The following is a 20067-nucleotide window of genomic DNA, read 5'->3' on the forward strand; positions in this document are numbered from 1 at the left end:
ATTCCCCATATTGTCTCACATCCCATGATTCCCAGTTTTGAATACAATACTGTCCCACAGCAAACAGTGAGATGACTACAAAATCTCTTTTTTAATGCTGCTGGCTGAGGAAGGGCAGCAGAAGAACTTCTAGAACTAGTTTAACATCCACCGGACCAAACCGAGCCACTGTTTAACATCTCGTTCATAGGACGATCCCTCTGACAATGCCACACAAGGAATGCTGCACTAATGTGTCAACTGTGATTTTTGGGCTCAAATTCTGGATTGAGGTTGGAACCTACTGCCTTCAGACTGTTAAATCAGAGCCCCCCCCCCCCCCCCGAAGGAGACCGTCTTCCGGGTTTCTTCCTGTTGGATTGGTAGAGATTTAAACCAGCATTAAATCTGTGAAGAAAATGTATTTTGGATTTGAATTTTCTGTTTTCTGCACCCCCATCCCCTTCCCATTTGCAGACCATCGACTCCTCCTGACGAGATAATGGATGAATGTAATCTGGAGAACATTGAATTATCAGGTACCATATTGGTTAGGTCCTGTATTAACCCCCATGTATTTTGTTGTTCTGTGACCGTAACTCCTCCCAATCTTTTTCTCTCCTTCTCCCCTCCCCCAATAAGCTAGGTACTTTGAATTGAGGAAATTGTCCTACCTCAGTCTGTCTTGAAGCTTGGGGTGGGGTGGGGAGCAGGTTAGGCTTTTATGGGACCACTCTGCTTTCTTTTAAACTCATTTTAAGATAATCTTGCATAAGTGCATTCTTCTTTTCGCCCCTCCACATGCCATAGTGTTTCTTCACAGCGCCAGGGTCCCGGGTTCGATTCCCGGCTTGGGTCACTTCTGTGCAGAGTCTGCATGTTCTCCCCGTGTCTGCGTGGGTTTCCTCCGGGTGCTCCGGTTTCCTCCCACAAGTCCCGAAAGATGTGCTGTTAGGTGAATTGGACATTCTGAATTCTCCCTCTGTGTACCCGAACTGGTGGTGGAGTGTGGTGACTAGGGGCTTTTCACAGTAACTTCATTGCGGTGTTAATGTAAGCCTACTTGTGACACTAATAAAGATGATTATTATTATTGTTATAGCAGCTATATCTAATGTGTATTCTGACAAGTAATTAGAACATAGAACGTTACAGCGCAGTACAGGCCCTTCGGCCCTCGATGTTGCGCCGACCTGTGAAACCACTCTAAAGCCCATCTACACTATTCCCTTATCGTCCATATATCTGTCCAATGACCATTTGAATGCCCTTAGTGTTGGCGAGTCCACTACTGTTGCAGGCAGGGCATTCCACCCCCTTACTACTCTCTGAGTAAAGAACCTACCTCTGACATCTGTCTTCTATCTATCTCCCCTCGTGCTAGACATCACCATCCGAGGAAAAAGGCTCTCACTGTTGTTGCTCTTTCTAGCTTTATTCTATTTACTCTGTTTCGGTCACCTTTGCTCATGAGTCGCAGGAAGAGCCCACCAGGTCAGGGAAACGAATGGCTTGTCCAATCAAATCTGGCCCGCAGTATTCAAAAGGCTGCTACAGGTCGGTGGCTAGGTGTCTCTACCGGATAGCGATCGTTGGATTCACACTTACTGCTACCGGTGGCTGGTCTTCCGAAGGTCTCGAGCAGGCGAAGATGAGAGAGAGAGAGAGATCTGAACTTGGACCTTCACTTTTATAGGGCCCAGGGGCTTCCCGCCTCCCGGGGCGGCCCTTGACCCTGAGTCCCAAGTGATTGGATTTGTTCCCAATCCCTGGGGTCGATGTGTCCAATGGTGAGGCGATTCCTTGATCGGGGGGTGATCGCTCACCTGTCTTTGTTTCGGCCACTGCAGGCGCCGACAGGTCTGGCCCGGTATTCAATTGCTAATATGTTGCAATTGTTCCCGGGGATAGCCGATTTAACTGTGGATGTCTGAGTAGATTAGGTGTAAACAGTCCTGAATGCAACTGCGAATACCTGGGTTGATGGGCTGTTGATAGCCCTGAGTATCGATCTGGGCTACGTTCCCAGAGCCGAATATGCAAACCTGTCTGCAGCTGCCTGCTTGTGTCTTCTTGGCTGCTTTTCCCAGCAGTCTTTCGGGTTAGCCGTTTTAAACTGGGTTTTGGCCAGATTAATCGGAATGCAGCCATTTTACATGGCTACATTCCCGCCTTGTGATCCTAACGCGAAGCGTGAAGGATCACATAAATTTTGTCCTCTTCGTTTCCCGACTTGCGGGGGTGGGGGTGGGGGGGGGGTTACCTCCCACATGGCCACTACTCTGACCCTAGCTATGCACAAAAATGTACCTAAACAATTCTTGAGGGCGCTATGTCAGGCAGGGGCATGTATCTATATAAAAAAATAAACTGGGAACCTCTAATTTTACCTAAACACTCTATACTCCTAAACATTGCATTATCCTATCTTCCTAAAACATACAACAACAATCACAACATTTAATATACTCTTTCCTGGCTTGGCAGTCAAGCTCAGGATCTTACTTTTTTTAATGAAACGTTCCGTATATTTCTTTATTTACAGGAATAATGCACGTGAATACTCTTTATTCTTTATAGGTCTCTGGGGTCTGGTCATAGCCGAATATCGGGGTTCGGATCCGATATACCGGGGTTCGAGCGCGGTACGCTCTCCTTTTCCACTTCCGGAGGCGCATGGTCTGTACTGCACAACTGAGTACAGCCAATGCCAACAGTGCCTCAATAACGTACGACAGGGAGTACCAAGTTATGAACTTGGCACACCAGGATAATGCAGCGTGGTTGGTGATTGGGCCCTCGGTACTACGGGGCAGTGAAGTGTTAACGGTAAAGGGGTTTGGAGTGATGGGGTCCGCGTTCCCGCGCAACCACATGTCCATTATAAATATGTTGATCACGAAGAAAGGAGTCCTCATGGCTGTCTTCTTTCTTTTCCTTTTCCTGTTTGCTGGTTTTCTCCGGGCTTGCAGCTTCTGGAGTTCTGTAAGACAAGCGTAGTGTGTGTAAATACTTCGGTTTAATATCTGGTGTGTTAGTGTGTCTGTCCTTCTTGGGGCCAATTAAACCCGAGCGTTTTTGACCAACGGGGGGGTCCCCACGCAGGGCGGGTCTCACGCCGTTTCTCCACTGCCTGAGCGACCAAAGAACGGACAAAAATATAGTCATCATGGTGGGGTTACTGTTCTGATTATACCATCCAATCAGAAGAGTAGCTACGATCGGGAGTCTGGTCTGGTGGGCCTCTGAGGCAAGTCCTCAGGGGTATCGGCTGAATGGGCGTGTGGCGGTGGTGTGTGTCTGAGGCAAGTCCTCAGAGGTATCGGCAGAATCGGCGTGTGGCGGTGTGTGTCTGAGGCAAGTCCTCAGAGGTATCGGCATGTGGCCGCGGTGGATGTCAGTGGGAAAAGTTTAAAAAGTTCAGGTGAATGGGTGTGGGGCGGTGAGAACATTCTCCTGTAGGACGAACAACATTTAACAAACAGACAGACAACATAAAACATTCTGCAGGTTCCATCAGAAAGGACAACACTTTTCACCAAGTGTCTCCTTTAAATCATCATGTGGACACCTCAGTTCTCGGCCGCTACGGGCTCTGCCTTTCTCTTATCGAGAGTGCCTGTCGGTTGGGCACTCTGTGGTTTCTTAGGGTCTTTGCATTCCCTAGCAAAATGTCCCAATTGGCCGCAATTGTAGCACTCTTGCGGTTTTGCTGGGGGGCTGTTCTTTCCCTCGTTTACCCAGGCGGAGTTGTGGAGAGTGGTTCTTACTGCCTGCACGTCTGCGGCGGCTTGGTTTTCCTCAGGGGTTCTAGTGGCTGATTTACCGTGAGCCGCTTGTTCCCAAACGCGGGACAATCTCTTAACCAGCCACTTCTCATTATGAGCCTCCTCCGAGGGGTCATAATTACTACAGGCATTCTGTCCTGCTTCCGTGGCATGGGAGATAAGGGTGCGGGTCCACTTGGCCATATTGTCTGCGGACAAATGGGCACGATCTACGTTGCCGAAAACGGCTTCAAAGTGAATCCACAAGCGTCCTGCGAACGCTGAGGGGTGTTCAGACGTTTTCTGTCTGCATTTATTCAGACCGTCTACGGGGTCGCCCCGGTTGTACCCGATCGCATCCAGGATCGCATTTCTGCAATAACGTATGTCGTACGTTATTGAGGTACTGCATTTTCATCCAGGCCGTACATGGTCGCCTGGTGTTTGACGGTGGCAAAGAAATGGTGTGGGTCTGAAGCGGGGAGGAACGGTGTGATTTTGGCACACGCGTCCCGTAATTGGGTCACTGAGGGGGGTGGAATATAAGACGTCCGCCGCGTCTGCTGTGGCGGTGCGGTGGGTTGTTACAGGGTTCATGGGAGCCTGAACTACCTGCTGTGTGAGGGGTGGGGTTGCTCTCCTCCTTTGGGGTTTTTCCTGCGCACATGCTCCCTGAACATATCTCTGCGCTGTCTCCTGCAATTCTTCCCAATCAGGGCCATCTTCCTGTTCTAAACTTTCCCCAAAGGTTTCTTGAAATCCCTTTTGGACAGAAAGCAGTGCTTTCAAGTCTGCAACCTGCTTTCGGCACTTTGCATGGTCCAAAGTACTCTGCCTTTGTTCCGTTGTTGTGGCGTGGAGAGCTCTCAAGGCTGCCTTGAGATCACTGCATTGTTTCTGGAGCTTCTCTAACTGGTTTTCTGTTTCTTTCTTTACCAGGACTGCATGCTGCGTGTCCTGATAAGCCTTCTCATACTGTGACTGGAAACTACTCAAGTGCGCCAGACAAGATTGGTGACCCCGTTTGGCGTCAGCCACCTCTTCGTCCTTTGCTGCTAATTTCCCTTTCAATTCCTGGTTCTCTTTCTCAATCTCACATATATCGGTTTTCCTTATCCGATGTATGTCTTCTATTTCCTTGCGGAGCGTCCTGACGACCTCCTCTGTGCCTCGCAATTGTGCCAGACAGGACACAATTGCCATCGGCTTGCGCGCTTTTACTAAACTTTTCCTGTGAATCTGACTCAGGTTCTCCCACCCAGTATGCCCTATACTTCCAGGACCTGAGTCGTCGTTATTGCAGAAATCCTTCCACACGGGCCATCCTTTGCCCTGCAGAAATTTGCGGATTTCCACTTCCCAAACGGGACACTGTCCTGCTCCTACGCTGCTGACTGGTGCGACAGCAAAATCTTCGGGGTTCATGAGGCGCTGCATCGCTTGCATTGCCTGCATGGCTCTCTCTTATCGGCTCGTTATGTTCGAATTTGGAACAGGGGGCTAAGGTGGAGTGGTAGATGCGGGTACGGCTTGCGCTAATTTCCGAAATACCAACTGCCGATAGTTTTGACGCAACAAAAAGTCTATCAGTTTTGCCTTATAACCCTGTTAGTTACGCATGCATATACACACTTCCGAATTGTGAATTATTAACCAAAACCGCTTGAACACTCGTGGTTTTTTTTTTTGTTTTGTTTCCGATTGGATTCTAATTCAAAATGTTGGGGTTCTCCCGGAGTGGTTTTCCACTTCTAAGTCGGGTCCCGGCGGAGTCGCCAATTAGGTTGCTCTTTCTAGCTTTATTCGATTTGCTCTGTTTCGGTCACCTTTGCTCATGAGTCGCCAGGTATCTTTATGATACTGCCACGTGGTTCAAGTTTAGGTTATGATTAATAACACAGCACACGTTCCGGGTGCGGCGATGACCAGCTGAGTCGCACGTTTCGGCAGCTCCCGGTGAAACGGACTTTTGGGCTCTTGATAGGAGCCCCAACGGCAATTTTGATGGCTAAAAACACTGTGCGGTAAACCAGAAGGGAATCCCCCCTGGACACGGATGAAAAAAGGAGGAGAAAGTGGCCGGATTGCAGTGGATCCTTTAGAACAGCGGCAAGGAAGGCAAGCAAAAACCAAGATGGCGTCGGAAGGTGGCAGTTTAACATGGGGCCCTGAACAACAAGAGTTCTTGAAATGCTGTGTGGAAGAGCTCAAAAAGGAAATGAAGAAAGAGCTGTTGGCCCCGATATTACAGGCGATTGAAGGGCTAAAGGAGGAACAAAAAACCCAGGAGCGGGAGCTTCGGGTCGTGAAGGCAAAGGCAGCCGAGAATGAGGACGACATACAGGGCCTGGTGGTGAAGACGGAGACGCAGGAGGCACATCAGAAACGATGTGTGGAAAGGTTGGAGGCACTGGAGAACAATGCAAGGAGGAACAACCTGAGGATTCTTGGTCTTCCTGAAGGTGTGGAGGGAGCGGACGTCGGGGCATATGTGAGCACGATGCTGCACTCGTTAATGGGAGCGGAGGCCCCGGCGGGTCCGTTGGAGGTGGAGGGAGCATACCGAGTGATGGCGCGAGGGCCGAGAGCAGGAGAAATTCCCAGAGCCATAGTGGTGAGATTCCTCCCTTTTAAGGATAGAGAAATGGTCCTTAGATGGGCAAAGAAAACTCGGAGCAGTAAATGGGAGAACGCGGTGATCCGCGTTTATCAAGACTGGAGTGCGGAGGTAGCGAGAAGGAGGGCGAGCTTTAATCGGGCCAAGGCGGTGCTTCATAAAAAGAAGATAAAATTTGGAATGCTGCAACCGGCAAGACTGTGGGTCACATATCGAGGGAGGCACCACTACTTTGAGACGGCGGATGAAGCGTGGACTTTTATTGTGGAAGAAAAACTGGAATGAGCGGGTTATTAAAAAGAACGTTTGAAACAAAGTGGTGGGGCGAGTATGGGGGGCGAAGAGGGGGGTAAAAAGGGGGGAAAGAGGAGTTTTATGTTATTAATCCTGCGATGTGGTAACTTTTCTCTCTCCCACAGGTGGTGATGGGGGGAGGAGGGGAGGTGGAGGAGATGGGGCGTTGGCCATTGGGGGCGGGGCCAAGGGAGAAGCGCGGGCTTGGTTCCCGCGCTATGATAATCATGGCGGGAATAGAGAAGCAGGAAGGAGGGGGCGTCGCACGGTGCGAGCCGAGGTCACGGGGGGAAGCCGAGGTCGGCCAGAGTTTGCTGACTTCTGGGAGCAACATGGGGGGAGTAATTACGCTAGCGGGGGATCTAGCGGGGGGGGTGGGAGGGGGGAATTACTGGGTTGCTGCTGCTGGGGAGAGGGGGGAGCTGATATGGGAGGGGATAGGCGGGGGGGCACCGCCTGGGGGAGATACAGCTGCGTGGGAACCGGGTGAGGAGCTGGAAAAAGGTGATGGCTAATCGACAAGGGGGGGGGGGGGGGGGGGGGGGGGGGGGGTAGGAAGCCCCCCAACCCGGCTGATCACGTGGAACGTGAGAGGGCTGAACGGGCCGATAAAGAGGGCACGGGTACTCGCACACCTTAAGAAACTTAAGGCAGATGTGGTTATGTTACAGGAAACGCACCTGAAACTGATAGACCAGGTTAGGCTACGCAAAGGATGGGTGGGGCAGGTGTTCCATTCGGGGCTAGATGCGAAAAACAGGGGGGTGGCTATATTAGTGGGGAAGCGGGTAATGTTCGAGGCAAAGACTATAGTGGCGGATAACGGGGGCAGATATGTGATGGTGAGTGGCAAACTACAGGGGGAGACGGTGGTTTTGGTAAACGTATATGCCCCGAACTGGGATGATGCCAATTTTATGAGGTGGATGCTAGGACGCATTCCGGACCTAGAGATGGGAAAGCTGATAATGGGGGGAGATTTTAATATGGTGTTGGAACCAGGGCTGGATAGGTCGAAGTCCAGGACTGGAAGGAGGCCGGCAGCAGCCAAGGTACTTAAAGATTTTATGGAGCAGATGGGAGGTGTAGACCCGTGGAGATTTAACAGACCTAGGAGTAAGGAGTTCTCGTTTTTCTCCTATGTCCATAAAGTCTACTCGAGAATAGACTTTTTTGTGCTGGGTAGGGCGTTGATCCCGAAGGTGAGGGGAACGGAGTATACGGCTATAGTCATTTCGGATCACGCTCCACACTGGGTAGACTTGGAGATAGGGGAGGAAACAGGAGGGCGCCCACCCTGGAGAATGGACATGGGACTAATGGCAGATGAGGGGGTGTGTCTAAGGGTGAGGGGGTGCATTGAAAAGTACTTGGAACTCAATGATAATGGGGAGGTCCAGGTGGGAGTGGTCTGGGAGGCGTTGAAGGCGGTGGTTAGAGGGGAGCTGATATCAATAAGGGCACATAAAGGGAAGCAGGAGAGTAAGGAACGGGGGCGGTTCCTGCAAGAACTTTTGAGGGTGGACAGACAATATGCGGAAGCACCGGAGGAGGGACTGTACAGGGAAAGGCAAAGGCTACATGTAGGATTTGACTTGCTGACTACGGGCACTGCAGAGGCACAATGGAGGAAGGCACAGGGTGTACAGTACGAATATGGGGAGAAGGCGAGCAGGTTGCTGGCACACCAATTGAGGAAAAGGGGAGCAGCGAGGGAAATAGGGGGAGTGAGGGATGAGGAAGGAGAGATGGAGCGGGGAGCGGAGAGAGTGAATGGAGTGTTCAAGACATTTTATCAAAAATTATATGAAGCTCAACCCCCGGATGGGAGGGAGAGAATGATGGGCTTCTTGGATCGGCTGGAATTTCCCAAGGTGGAAGAGCAGGAAAGGGTGGGACTGGGAGCACAGATCGAGGTAGAAGAAGTGGTGAAAGGAATTAGGAGCATGCAGGCGGGAAAGGCCCCGGGACCGGATGGATTCCCAGTCGAATTCTATAGAAAATATGTGGACTTGCTCGCCCCGGTATTGACGAGGACCTTTAATGAGGCAAAGGAAAGGGGACAATTGCCCCCGACTATGTCTGAAGCAACGATATCGCTTCTCTTAAAGAAGGAAAAGGACCCGCTACAATGCGGGCCCTATAGACCTATTTCCCTCCTAAATGTAGATGCCAAGATCCTGGCCAAGGTAATGGCAATGAGAATAGAGGAATGTGTCCCGGGGGTGGTCCACGAGGACAAAACTGGGTTTGTGAAGGGGAGACAGCTGAACACGAATATATGGAGGCTGTTAGGGGTAATGATGATGGCCCCACCAGAGGGGGAAACGGAGATAGTAGTGGCAATGGATGCCGAGAAAGCATTTGATAGAGTGGAGTGGGATTATTTGTGGGAGGTGTTGAGGAGATTTGGCTTTGGAGAGGGGTATGTTAGATGGGTGCAGCTGTTGTATAGGGCCCCAATAGCGAGCGTGGTCACGAATGGACGGGGATCTGCATATTTTCGGCTCCATAGAGGGACAAGGCAGGGATGCCCTCTGTCCCCATTATTGTTTGCACTGGCGATTGAGCCCCTGGCGATAGCGTTGAGGGGTTCCAAGAAGTGGAGGGGAATACTTAGGGGAGGAGAAGAACACCGGGTATCTTTGTATGCGGACGATTTGCTACTATACGTGGCAGACCCGGCGGAGGGGATGCCAGAAATAATGCGGATACTTGGGGAGTTTGGGGATTTTTCAGGGTATAAATTGAACATGGGGAAAAGTGAGTTGTTTGTGGTGCATCCAGGGGAGCAGAGTAGAGAAATAGAGGACCTACCGTTGAGGAAGGTAACAAGGGACTTTCGTTACCTGGGGATCCAGATAGCCAAGAATTGGGGCACATTGCATAGGTTAAATTTAACGCGGTTGGTGGAACAAATGGAGGAGGATTTCAAGAGATGGGATATGGTATCCCTGTCACTGGCAGGGAGGGTGCAGGCGGTTAAGATGGTGGTCCTCCCGAGATTCCTCTTTGTGTTTCAGCGCCTCCCGGTGGTGATCACGAAGTCTTTTTTTAAAAGGATTGAAAAGAGCATCATGGGTTTTGTGTGGGCCGGGAAGACCCCGAGAGTGAGGAAGGGATTCTTACAGCGTAGAAGGGATAGGGGGGGGCTGGCACTACCGAGCCTAAGTGAGTATTATTGGGCCGCTAATATTTCAATGGTGAGTAAGTGGATGGGAGAGGAGGAGGGAGTGGCGTGGAAGAGATTAGAGAGGGCGTCCTGTAGGGGGACTAGCCTACAGGCTATGGTGACAGCCCCATTGCCGTTCTCACCGAGGAACTACACCACAAGCCCGGTGGTGGTGGCTACACTGAAGATTTGGGGACAGTGGAGACGGCATAGGGGAAAGACTGGAGCCTTGGGGGGTCCCCGATAAGAAACAACCATAGGTTTGCCCCGGGGGGAATGGATGGGGGATATGGAATGTGGCAAAGAGCAGGAATAACGCAACTGAAAGATCTGTTTGTGGATGGGAAGTTCGCGAGTCTGGGAGTGCTGACCGAGAAATATGGGTTGCCCCAAGGGAATGCATTCAGGTATATGCAACTGAGGGCTTTTGCGAAGCAACAGGTGAGGGAATTCCCGCAGCTCCCGACACAAGAGGTGCAGGACAGAGTGATCTCAAAGACATGGGTGGGGGATGGTAAGGTGTCAGATATATATAGGGAAATGAGGGACGAAGGGGAGACTATGGTAGATGAACTAAAAGGGAAATGGGAAGAAGAGCTGGGGGAGGAGATCGAGGAGGGGCTGTGGGCAGATGCCCTAAGCAGGGTAAACTCGTCGTCCTCGTGTGCCAGGCTAAGCCTGATTCAGTTTAAGGTATTACACAGGGCGCATATGACTGGAGCACGGCTCAGTAAATTTTTTGGGGTGGAGGATAGGTGTGCGAGGTGCTCGAGAAGCCCAGCGAATCATACCCATATGTTTTGGTCATGCCCGGCACTACAGGGGTTTTGGATGGGGGTGACAAAGGTGCTTTCAAAAGTAGTGGGGGTCCGGGTCGAACCAAGCTGGGGGTTGGCTATATTTGGGGTTGCACAAGAGCCGGGAGTGCAGGAGGCGAGAGAGGCCGATGTTTTGGCCTTTGCGTCCCTAGTAGCCCGGCGCAGGATATTGCTAATGTGGAAAGAAGCCAAGCCCCCGGGGGTGGAGACCTGGATAAATGACATGGCGGGGTTTATAAAGCTAGAGCGGATTAAGTTCGTCCTAAGGGGGTCGGCTCAAGGGTTCACCAGGCGGTGGGAACCGTTCGTCGAATACCTCGCAGAAAGATAGATGGAATGGAAAAAAGAAGGCAGCAGCCCAGGATCTGGGGGGGGGGGGGGGGGGAGGAGGAACCAGAAGGACTCTCAGGGTTGTTAATATATACTGTATAATATGTGTCGGTCGTTGCTACAGATAATTATATATTGGACTGTTAAATTATATTTTTGGAGAGTGTTACTTGTGATAAGGCAGTTGCCAATTAGGGTTAGTTTTCATTTTTGTTATTTATTATTTATTCATTTTTTGTTTATAAAATAGGTCATTGCTATTTGTGTTGTTATAATATTGTGTAAAGGATGCACAATGTACTGTGTTGGTTGACCAAAAATTTTCAATAAAGTATTGATATAAAAAAAATAACACAGCACACCGCTTAGTAAGGATTAAAACAACGGTCATTTATTATATACAACAAGCAATATTAATACACTAATACTACTATCTATATAATAAACGTATCACTACTGGCCAATACTTAACTTAGGAAGAGCCCACCAGGTCAGGGAAACGAATGGCTTGTCCAATCAGATCTGGCCCGCGGGATTCAAAAGGCTGCTACAGGTCGGTGGCTAGGTGTCTCTACCGGATAGCGATCGTTGGATTCACACTTACTGCTACCGGTGGCTGGTCTTCCGAAGGTCTCGAGCAGGCGAAGATTAGAGAGAGGGAGAGATCTGAACTTGGAACTTCACTTTTATAGGGCCCAGGGGCTTCCCGCCTCCCGGGGCGGCCCTTGACCCTGAGTCCCAAGTGATTGGATTCTGTCCCCAGTCTCTGGGGTCGATGTGTCCAATGGTGAGGCGATTCCTCGATCGGGGGGTGGTCGTTCACCTGTCTTTGTTTCGGCCACTGCAGGCGCCGACAGGTCTGGCCCGGTATTCAATTGCTAATATGTTGCAATTGTTCCCGGGGATAGCCGATTTAACTGTGGATGTCTGAATAGATTAGGTGTAAACAGTCCTGAATGCAACTGCGGATACCTGGGTTGATGGGCTGTTGATAGCCCTGAGTATCGATCTGGGCTACGTTCCCAGAGCTGAATATGCAAACCTGTCTGCAGCTGCCTGCTTGTGTCTTCTTGGCTGCTTTTCCCAGCAGTCTTTCGGGTTAGCAGTTTTAAACTGGGTTTTGGCCAGATTAATCGGAACGCAGCCATTTTACATGGCTACACTGTTCACCCTATCCAATCCTCTGATCATCTTGTATGCCTCAATTAAGTCACCTCTTAACCTTCTTCTCTCTGACGAAAACAGCCTCAAGTCCCTCAGCCTTTCCTCATAAGATCTTCCCTCCATACCAGGCAACATTCTGGTAAATCTCTTCTGCACCATTTCCAATGCTTCACATCCTTCCTATAATGCGCCGACCAGAATTGCACGCAATACTCCAAATGCGGCCGCACCAGAGTTTTGTACAGCTGCAACATGACCTCATGGCTCCGAAACTCAATCCCTCCCACCAATAAAAGCTAACACACCGTACGCCTTCTTAACAACCCTCTCAACCTGGGTGGCAACTTTCAGGGATCTATGTGCATGGACACCGAGATCTCTCTGCTCATCCACACTGCCAAGAATCTTACCATTAGCCCAGTACTCTGTCTTCCTGTTATTCCTTCCAAAATGAATCACCTCACACTTTTCTGCATTAAACTCCATTTGCCACCTCTCAGCCCAGCGCTGCAGCTTATCTATGTCCCTCTGTAACTTGTAACATCCTTCTGCACTGTCCACAACTCCACCGACTTTAGTGTCATCTGCAAATTTACTCACCCATCCTTCTACGCCCTCCTCCAGGTCATTTATAAAAATGACAAACAGCAGTGGCCCCAAAACAGATCCTTGTGGTACACCACTAGTAACTGGACTCCAGTCTGAACATTTCCCATCAACCACCACCCTTTGTCTTCTTCCAGCTAGCCAATTTCTGATCCAAACTGCTAAATCACCCTGAATCCCATGCCTCCGTATTTTCTGCAGTAGCCTACCATGGGGAACCTTATCAAACGCTTTACTGAAATCTATATACACCACATCAACTGCTTTACCCTCATCCACCTGTTTGGTCACCTTCTCAAAGAACTCAATAAGGTTTATGAGGCACGACCTACCCTTCACAAAACCGTGTTGACTGTCGAATCAAATTATTCCTTTCCAGATGATTATACATCTGTAATTCTTTGCATTAAAGTCCAGTTGAGTCCTAATGCCACTTTCCAGCTGATGTGGAGTTTTCATGAATTAGGGAAGACCAATATTGCAATGTTTGTGACATTTAGTATGTGTTCCTCCAGAACCTATGATGTGGGACCAAATTCCTATGAAAACTCTACAAGGTAGATCCTCTGTCTTGTCTCTCTGCTGTCTTTTGTAATGTCTTTAAATGTTTAATTTTGACTTCCGGTGGCGCCCTCGAGGAAGCAGGTCGCAGGTCGGATCGCTCCCGCCCGCGATGGGCAAACGGACCTTTTTCAGCGGACTTTTTCGGGACCTGGCGACCTGAATCGGTGGAGGAGATGATAGGGAAGAGGCTTCCCCCCCCCCCGGGGTATGAACAGCTGGACCAGAAGTGGTCGAGTGGAGCGGCAAGGATCGAAGCGGGAGCAGCGGGGACCCCAGACCGGACGGCGAAGCATGGCGGGCGGCAGGGACCAGGGAGCGGAGGCTCACTGGCCAAGGGAGCAGCGGGGACCCCAGACCGGGCGGCGAAACATGGCGGGCAGCAGCGACCAGGGAGCGGAGGCTCACTGGCCAAGGGAGCAACAGGTGGAGTTCTTAAGGAATTGCTTCGCCGAACTGAAGAGGGACACGTTGGACCCGATGAGAGCGGTGATGGACCGAATGGTCGAGGCGCAGGCGGTCCATGAGAAGGCGCTCAGGGAGGTCGAGGTGAAGCTCTCCACCCAGGTGGACACGGTAACGGAGCTGGAGCACGAGGTGGAGGAGCAGAACTCCCGTCAGAGGAGGATGCAGGAGCAGCTTGAAGAGCTGGGGAACAGAGCCAGGAGGCAGATCCTGAGGATCGTGGGCCTCCCCGAGGGCTGTGAGGGATCGGATGTGGGTGCATACGTGATGGGTATGCTCGAGGCGCTGATGGGACCGGAGGCCTTCCCTCGACCCCTGGAGTTGGATGGGGCGCATAGAGCCCCCGCAAGGAAGCCCAGGACGGGCGACCGACCGAGGGCCTTGGTGGTCCACTTTCACCGGCTGGCTGACAGGGAACGTGTGCTGCGATGGGCCGAGGTGGAGAGGAGCAGCAGATGGGAGAACTGTGAGGTGCGCATCTACCAGGACTTGGGAACGGAGCTGGCCAAGAGGCGTGCAGGATTCATCAAGGTAAAGGCAACCTCTACAAACAGGAGGTGAGGTTTGGAATGCTGTATCCTGCGAAGCTTTGGGTTACGTTTGAGGAACTCCATCACTACTTCGAGACACCAGAACAGGTTTGGGCTTTCATTAAAGAGAAGAAGCTGGACTTGAACTAACGGGCACTTAGTTTTCTCAGTGCTGTACAGTGGCTGCGGTCTGTTAACCTAACTGGCTCTGACTGGGAGTGGACTTTTATTAAAAGAAGCTGGACTTGAACTAAAGGACTCTGGGCTCGCAGAGCTGTTGTGTGGCGGCGGTTTGTTAAATTATCCTGTACTGTAATGTTTTATCCAAGGTTGTTTACAGCCGGGACAGAGAGCGGGGGCTGGAGGGCGCACTGCTTAGGGTGATTTTCGGAGATTGCAATGCGGGGGGGTGGGGCCTGAAAAGGGGGTCCCGCGCTTGGTACCTTTTGGCGGGAGATCGGGGCCTCTGATGGGGGGATGGGCTAGGGGCTGGTTAAGGGACTTGAAAGGGCTCGGGGAGATACAATCAGGTTAATGGGTCCTTGGTGTGTGGGGGGAGGGCCCGAGCGCTCGGGTGGGAGACAGTCGGGTGCCAAGGGCAGGGGTCAGCGTAGCTAGCGTAGGTCAGGGGGCACCAGGGAGAGTAGGAGGAGGGGCGGACTAGGGCCAAGCTCGGCGGACCTGGCAGGTCGGACCTCCGGGGGGTGGGGGGGGGGGGGGGGGGGGGGTGCAGCCGGGAAGGAGAGCAGAGAAGACTTAAGTTGGCAAGGGGGGGGGGGGTGGGGGGTGATCAGGGACACCCCCACCCCCCCCCCCCCACCCCTCGGGGAGAAGGTCGCTTGCAGGGAACAGCGTAGGAAACTGACAGCAGCAGCACGCGGGGGGGGGTGGGGTGGTTAGAGCCACATTACTTTAGTTGAACACGTGTGGCATGGGCAAACAGAGCTGACCGGGGAAGTGCCTTATTAACATGTTTATTCTTCCCCACTGTTCGTTTTCACTATGTTAAGGCTCTTTGCATAGGGCCTTTTTCTCTCATTAAATGTTACAAATTTGTTTTAAATTTTAAAAAAATTTTAAAATAAAGAAAAGGTTTAATTTGCTTCACTCCTCTCTCCAATACTGTGCATTTTCGAATTGAATAGTCATTGTGCTCCCCTTCACCCACCTTTTGGGTCAGTTAAAGTTATCAAAGCAATTGCTTGTGATGCAAAGCTTGGCTGAGTTCATTTGTCTGCTGCACTTATCTTTTGGGGGATGTTCTTGTCTTTTCTTGAAGTTTGTTGGGGGGGGGGGGGGTCTGGAAAACCCCGTGGCGGACAAAACTACCCCTCATTTAGCATTAAATAGGCAAATTGCGATGCAGATCACAGGGTGGGTGAGATGGAAAATGTTGCAGTGCAATGAGGAGTGCTTTGGGAGCATAATGACAAGAGGAAGCTTTGCACTGCATCTCAATATGGCATGCCTGAGCTAGAAGTGCACAATGGTGACACTTGACTGACTGACAGAAATAAGAGCGTCCTCCATTATCCAGTCTAATTCCTTTCCTTCGCCATGTCAAGTGAGAGTACCTTTAAGAAATGGGTGTTTCAGAAATGTACCTTTAAGAAATGGGCGTTTATCAGTGATGTCAGAGTGTGGGAGGAGCTGGGCCATCTCCGCTTTTTACTTTTGTTTTAGGCTGTTTGCTGCAGGGTGTGTTTTAGTTTTGTTTTCACTGTTGGAGCTGAAGCCAGACCAAGCTGGTGTCCTGCTGTTCTCTCTGCCATCAAAAGACTATCTCTTGATCATTTGGTGAATTCAGAATTATAAATGTTCTCAGTAGTGAATGTAAACCTAATGTGCTTCTGTTAAAAGATGTTGCTTTTGTCTTCTGGATGTTGTTTGGGAAGTTATTAAGGATTACTTAGTGTTGTATTCTTTGGGGGTCGTATTTGAATTAATTGCTAAGATGTTCACTATGTTTTAAAAAGGTTAACTTGAGTTCATAGAATAAACATTGTTTTGCTTTAAAAAATACTTTTCCATTTCTGCTGTTTCACCCCTGTAGAGTGGGCCGTGTGCTCCCCATACCACAATCTATTAAAAGTTGTGGGTCAGGTGAACTCCATGATACACTTTGGGGTTCTCTAAACTCTGGCCCATCATAACAGCAAGCACACAATATAGATGTGGGTGAGGTGCCGAAGAGTGCTTGGTGCCCTCGACATGTTTGTGAAAAGTACTTTAAACGTACCTCACTTTGTAAAGGTAGCTGTGTCGTCTATGCCTAGTTACTACTTGCCTCAATCTTGCCAAGTCTCATAACAAATGGGACATGACTGTGATGGGCAGTCTCCTCCCAGGTTTGTGCTTGTGAATTTTTGAGCAGGATTTTAATGACCTTTTCCCTTCCATCACTTTCTCACTTTACCTTTGTTCTTTTCCCCCTACAGATTTAATGGAATTTTTCAGGACCGATTCAAATATTGAGGGATCTCCTATTTTGGATGAAAAATAAATCTTCAAGCCGTAGTTTCTCGGACATGGACTCCATTTTAACTTCCATTTTAACTTCATTACTCTGTACACTTTATCGAATTATCTTTCATTGTGTTTTTCGTTCTAAGATCAGCTCTTCCTTCAAACAGCAAAACTTCCAAGAGGCAATCATGTGTGTGTAAACGTCAAAACAAACCAATACTGATTATGCATGTGGTGAAAGTTTGAAAGACTAGCAGAAAACTATTTGAAATGGAGGAGATTGGAGGGTGGGGGAGAAAGATGAGCTGTGCTACTCTCAAAGAAACTGAGCTAGTGTTCTGGTCCCGCAGCCATTTTGGCGATGGTGCAGTTTATAAATGCACATAAACCCATTCCTTTGCTGGGAAAGGAAGAGGGAAAGCCACCACTATTTCCCCTCACCCCCAATCTCATAACAACACTAACATTATTTCTCTTCACCTACCCTACCCCACCGTATGACGTTAAATGATCCCTCCAGATTCAGATCATCTATTCAATGATTGACCTACGTGACTATAGGTCGCACAAAGGTGAATTTTCAAAAATGTCCCCATTACCCAAGTTACAGCACTTCAGAACTGGGAAAGCGATGAAGATTATTTACCCTAGTGCACTATTGTGATTGTTTACAATCACTCGAGGGGGAGAGTGACATGTTGCGACCTTTGTTGTGGCCACGTTAAGGTGTTTGGCTGCATTGTGGGGTTTTCCGCTGTTGCTGAAAATCTGGGACAGAAGAAATTCCTGCCGGCCTCTGGGATGCCATCATCACCATCGTCTTTAACAAAGGAGACAAAGCAGACTGTGGGAACTACCGAGGAATCTCCCCACTCTCCATCGCCGGGAACATCATCGCCTGAATCCTCGACAGCCGCCTTCTCTCAGTCTCTAAAGAAACCCTTTTGGAAAGCCTGTGTGGCTTTCTACCAAACCGTGGAACAGGGAACATGATTTTCACTGCTCGGCAACTTCAAGAGGATTGCCAGGCGAAACGTCCTTCATCGATTTGATCAAGGCTTTTGACTCCATCAGTCAGAAAGTGCAATGCAAGATCCTGTCCAGAGAAATTGAAAATGAAATGAAAATCGCTTATTGTCACAAGTAGGCTTCAAATGAAGTTACTGTGAAAAGCCCCTAGTCGCCACATTCCGATGCCTGTTCGGGGAGGCTGGTACGGGAATTGAACCGTGCTGCTGGCCTGCCTTGGTCTGCTTTCAAAGCCAGCGATTTAGCCCAGTGTGCTAAACCAGCCCCCTTATTCATCAACAAATTCATCAACATCCTCCGACTCCTGCACGACAAGAAGTCAATGACAGTCCTCACCGACGGAAGTAAGAGAAAAACCTTCGGGTCAGGATTGGAGTCAAGCTGAGATGTGCCATTGCCCCCAACCTTTTCATTCATCGCCACCATTCTTCACCTTGTGAAGAGCAAGCTTCCCAGTGGAGTGAACATTGTCTACAGGATGGACGGAAACCTTAGGGTCAAGATTGGAGTCAAGCTGGAATGTGTCATCTCCCTCAAACTTTTCTCCATCGCCACCTTTCTTCACTTTGTCAAAAGCAAGCTTCGCAATGGAGCGGACATCATCTACAGGATAGATTAAACTTTTTAACCTCGACCGGTTGAAATCCAAGAAGAAAACAACACGGACATCGCTCATGGAGCTCCAGTATGCAGTTGACATTTCCACTCTCTTAGAAGAGAATCTCCCAGCTATGCTGGATACCTTCACGGACACATACCAAAGAATCGGTCTCAGCCGCAACCACAAGACTTTACCAACCTGCCCCAGGGCAAGATCTGGTCTCTCCATCTTCCGGATCAATGGAGAAACTCTTCCAAATGTGAGCATTCCCCATACCTGGGGAGCCACCTCTCCTCTAAGGCTGACATTGATGCGGCGATCCAACATCGTATCCAATCCGCGAGCACCTCCTTTGGAAGCCGAACCATTGGAGGAATCTCCTGATCGAAGGGACGCCATTGGAGGAATCTCCTGATCGAAGGGACGCCATTGGAGGAATCTCCTGATCGAAGGGACGCCATTGGAGGAATCTCCTGATCGAAGGGACGCCATTGGAGGAATCTCCTGATCGAAGGGACGCCATTGGAGGAATCTCCTGATCGAAGGGACGCCATTGGAGGAATCTCCTGATCGAAGGGACGCCATTGGAGGAATCTCCTGATCGAAGGGACGCCATTGGAGGAATCTCCTGATCGAAGGGACGCCATTGGAGGAATCTCCTGATCGAAGGGACGCCATTGGAGGAATCTCCTGATCGAAGGGACACCATTTTTTGAGGACGCCCAACAGCACGAGGAGACCCCGGTAAGGAACCTGAGAAAGGAATATCAGCGGCTGAGAATCCAAGGACCTCTCCCATCACCCGGAAAAAGGTGCCGTGTATGGTCGGAAGATGCGGCTTTAGGATCGGGCTCATCATCCACGCGAGCACTCCAGTGACACGGAGTTTGGTAGGTGGACAATCCTATTCGTTAGCGAGTGATTGCCAAAGAAGGATTTTCACTACTTTTGTGGTTGGTTCAGCCTTTCCTCTGAGCATGGCATTGGTGAGTTAAATCCCACCCCAGGACTTGAGCACATAGCCTAGGTTGAGGGAATGCTGCACTGTCTTTTGGGTGAGCTATTAAAACCGAGGCCCCATCTGACTGTTCAGGTGAACAGAAAAGATCTGCATGACTATTCACACACGAGCATTGGATTCTAAAAACCTGTCTCATTCAAATGTCACTGGCTTTACTCCCCAGATTTCTTACTCACCAGTAGGTAAAGATTGAAGTGAACATCAGTACTGGTTTATAACAATGAGAGTAAAATGGTAAGCTACTTGACACGTAACTGCTTATCCTACAGCGTTATTGCTAGCATGTGTTAGTGAGGGCTCCTTCATTTTACTGAAATAGTTAATGGTACACTGCAGTCAGCTGCCATTTTAGTCCAATAAAAAACTAAGAATTCTGGAAGCCCTCTTTTTTCAACATAAGCAGATAGCACGATAGAGGAGATACTTGCTTTTCAAGATAATCCTGTAGCTGTGAAATACATTTGAATTGAAGGATTTTTAGGAGCACACAAGTAACTTTAAAAAAGCCAGTGCTGCTGAAAGTTTTAAACTCGAAGGAGCATCTTTTAAGGGATCGGTTTTCTTGTTTGCTTCTTTTTTTTTAATATATTTTATTAAAGTTTTTCGATCAAAAAATTTTCCATTTTTACAGCTCATACATTGATCGT

The 20067-nt window shown here is 49.6% G+C and overlaps 1 protein-coding gene across 4 annotated transcripts in view; it reads left to right on the forward strand.

The window, feature by feature from the left end:
• LOC140405405 (signal transducer and activator of transcription 1-like) overlaps positions 1-19794 on the forward strand; it is a 134507-nt gene extending 114713 nt beyond the window's left edge. For 3 of the 4 annotated variants that reach the window (XM_072493768.1, XM_072493767.1, XM_072493770.1), the window contains 3 exons: positions 457-518; positions 13263-13304; positions 16742-19794. In XM_072493768.1, the coding sequence (XP_072349869.1) occupies positions 457-518; positions 13263-13304; positions 16742-16806 (169 nt within the window). In that variant the 3' untranslated portion in view covers positions 16807-19794. The remainder of the gene's footprint in view (positions 1-456; positions 519-13262; positions 13305-16741) is intronic. The other variant, XM_072493769.1, reaches the window with a different exon arrangement.
• Positions 19795-20067: the final 273 nt, after the last annotated feature.

This window comes from Scyliorhinus torazame, chromosome X, assembly GCF_047496885.1.
Source record: "Scyliorhinus torazame isolate Kashiwa2021f chromosome X, sScyTor2.1, whole genome shotgun sequence".
Lineage (NCBI taxonomy): Eukaryota > Metazoa > Chordata > Chondrichthyes > Carcharhiniformes > Scyliorhinidae > Scyliorhinus > Scyliorhinus torazame.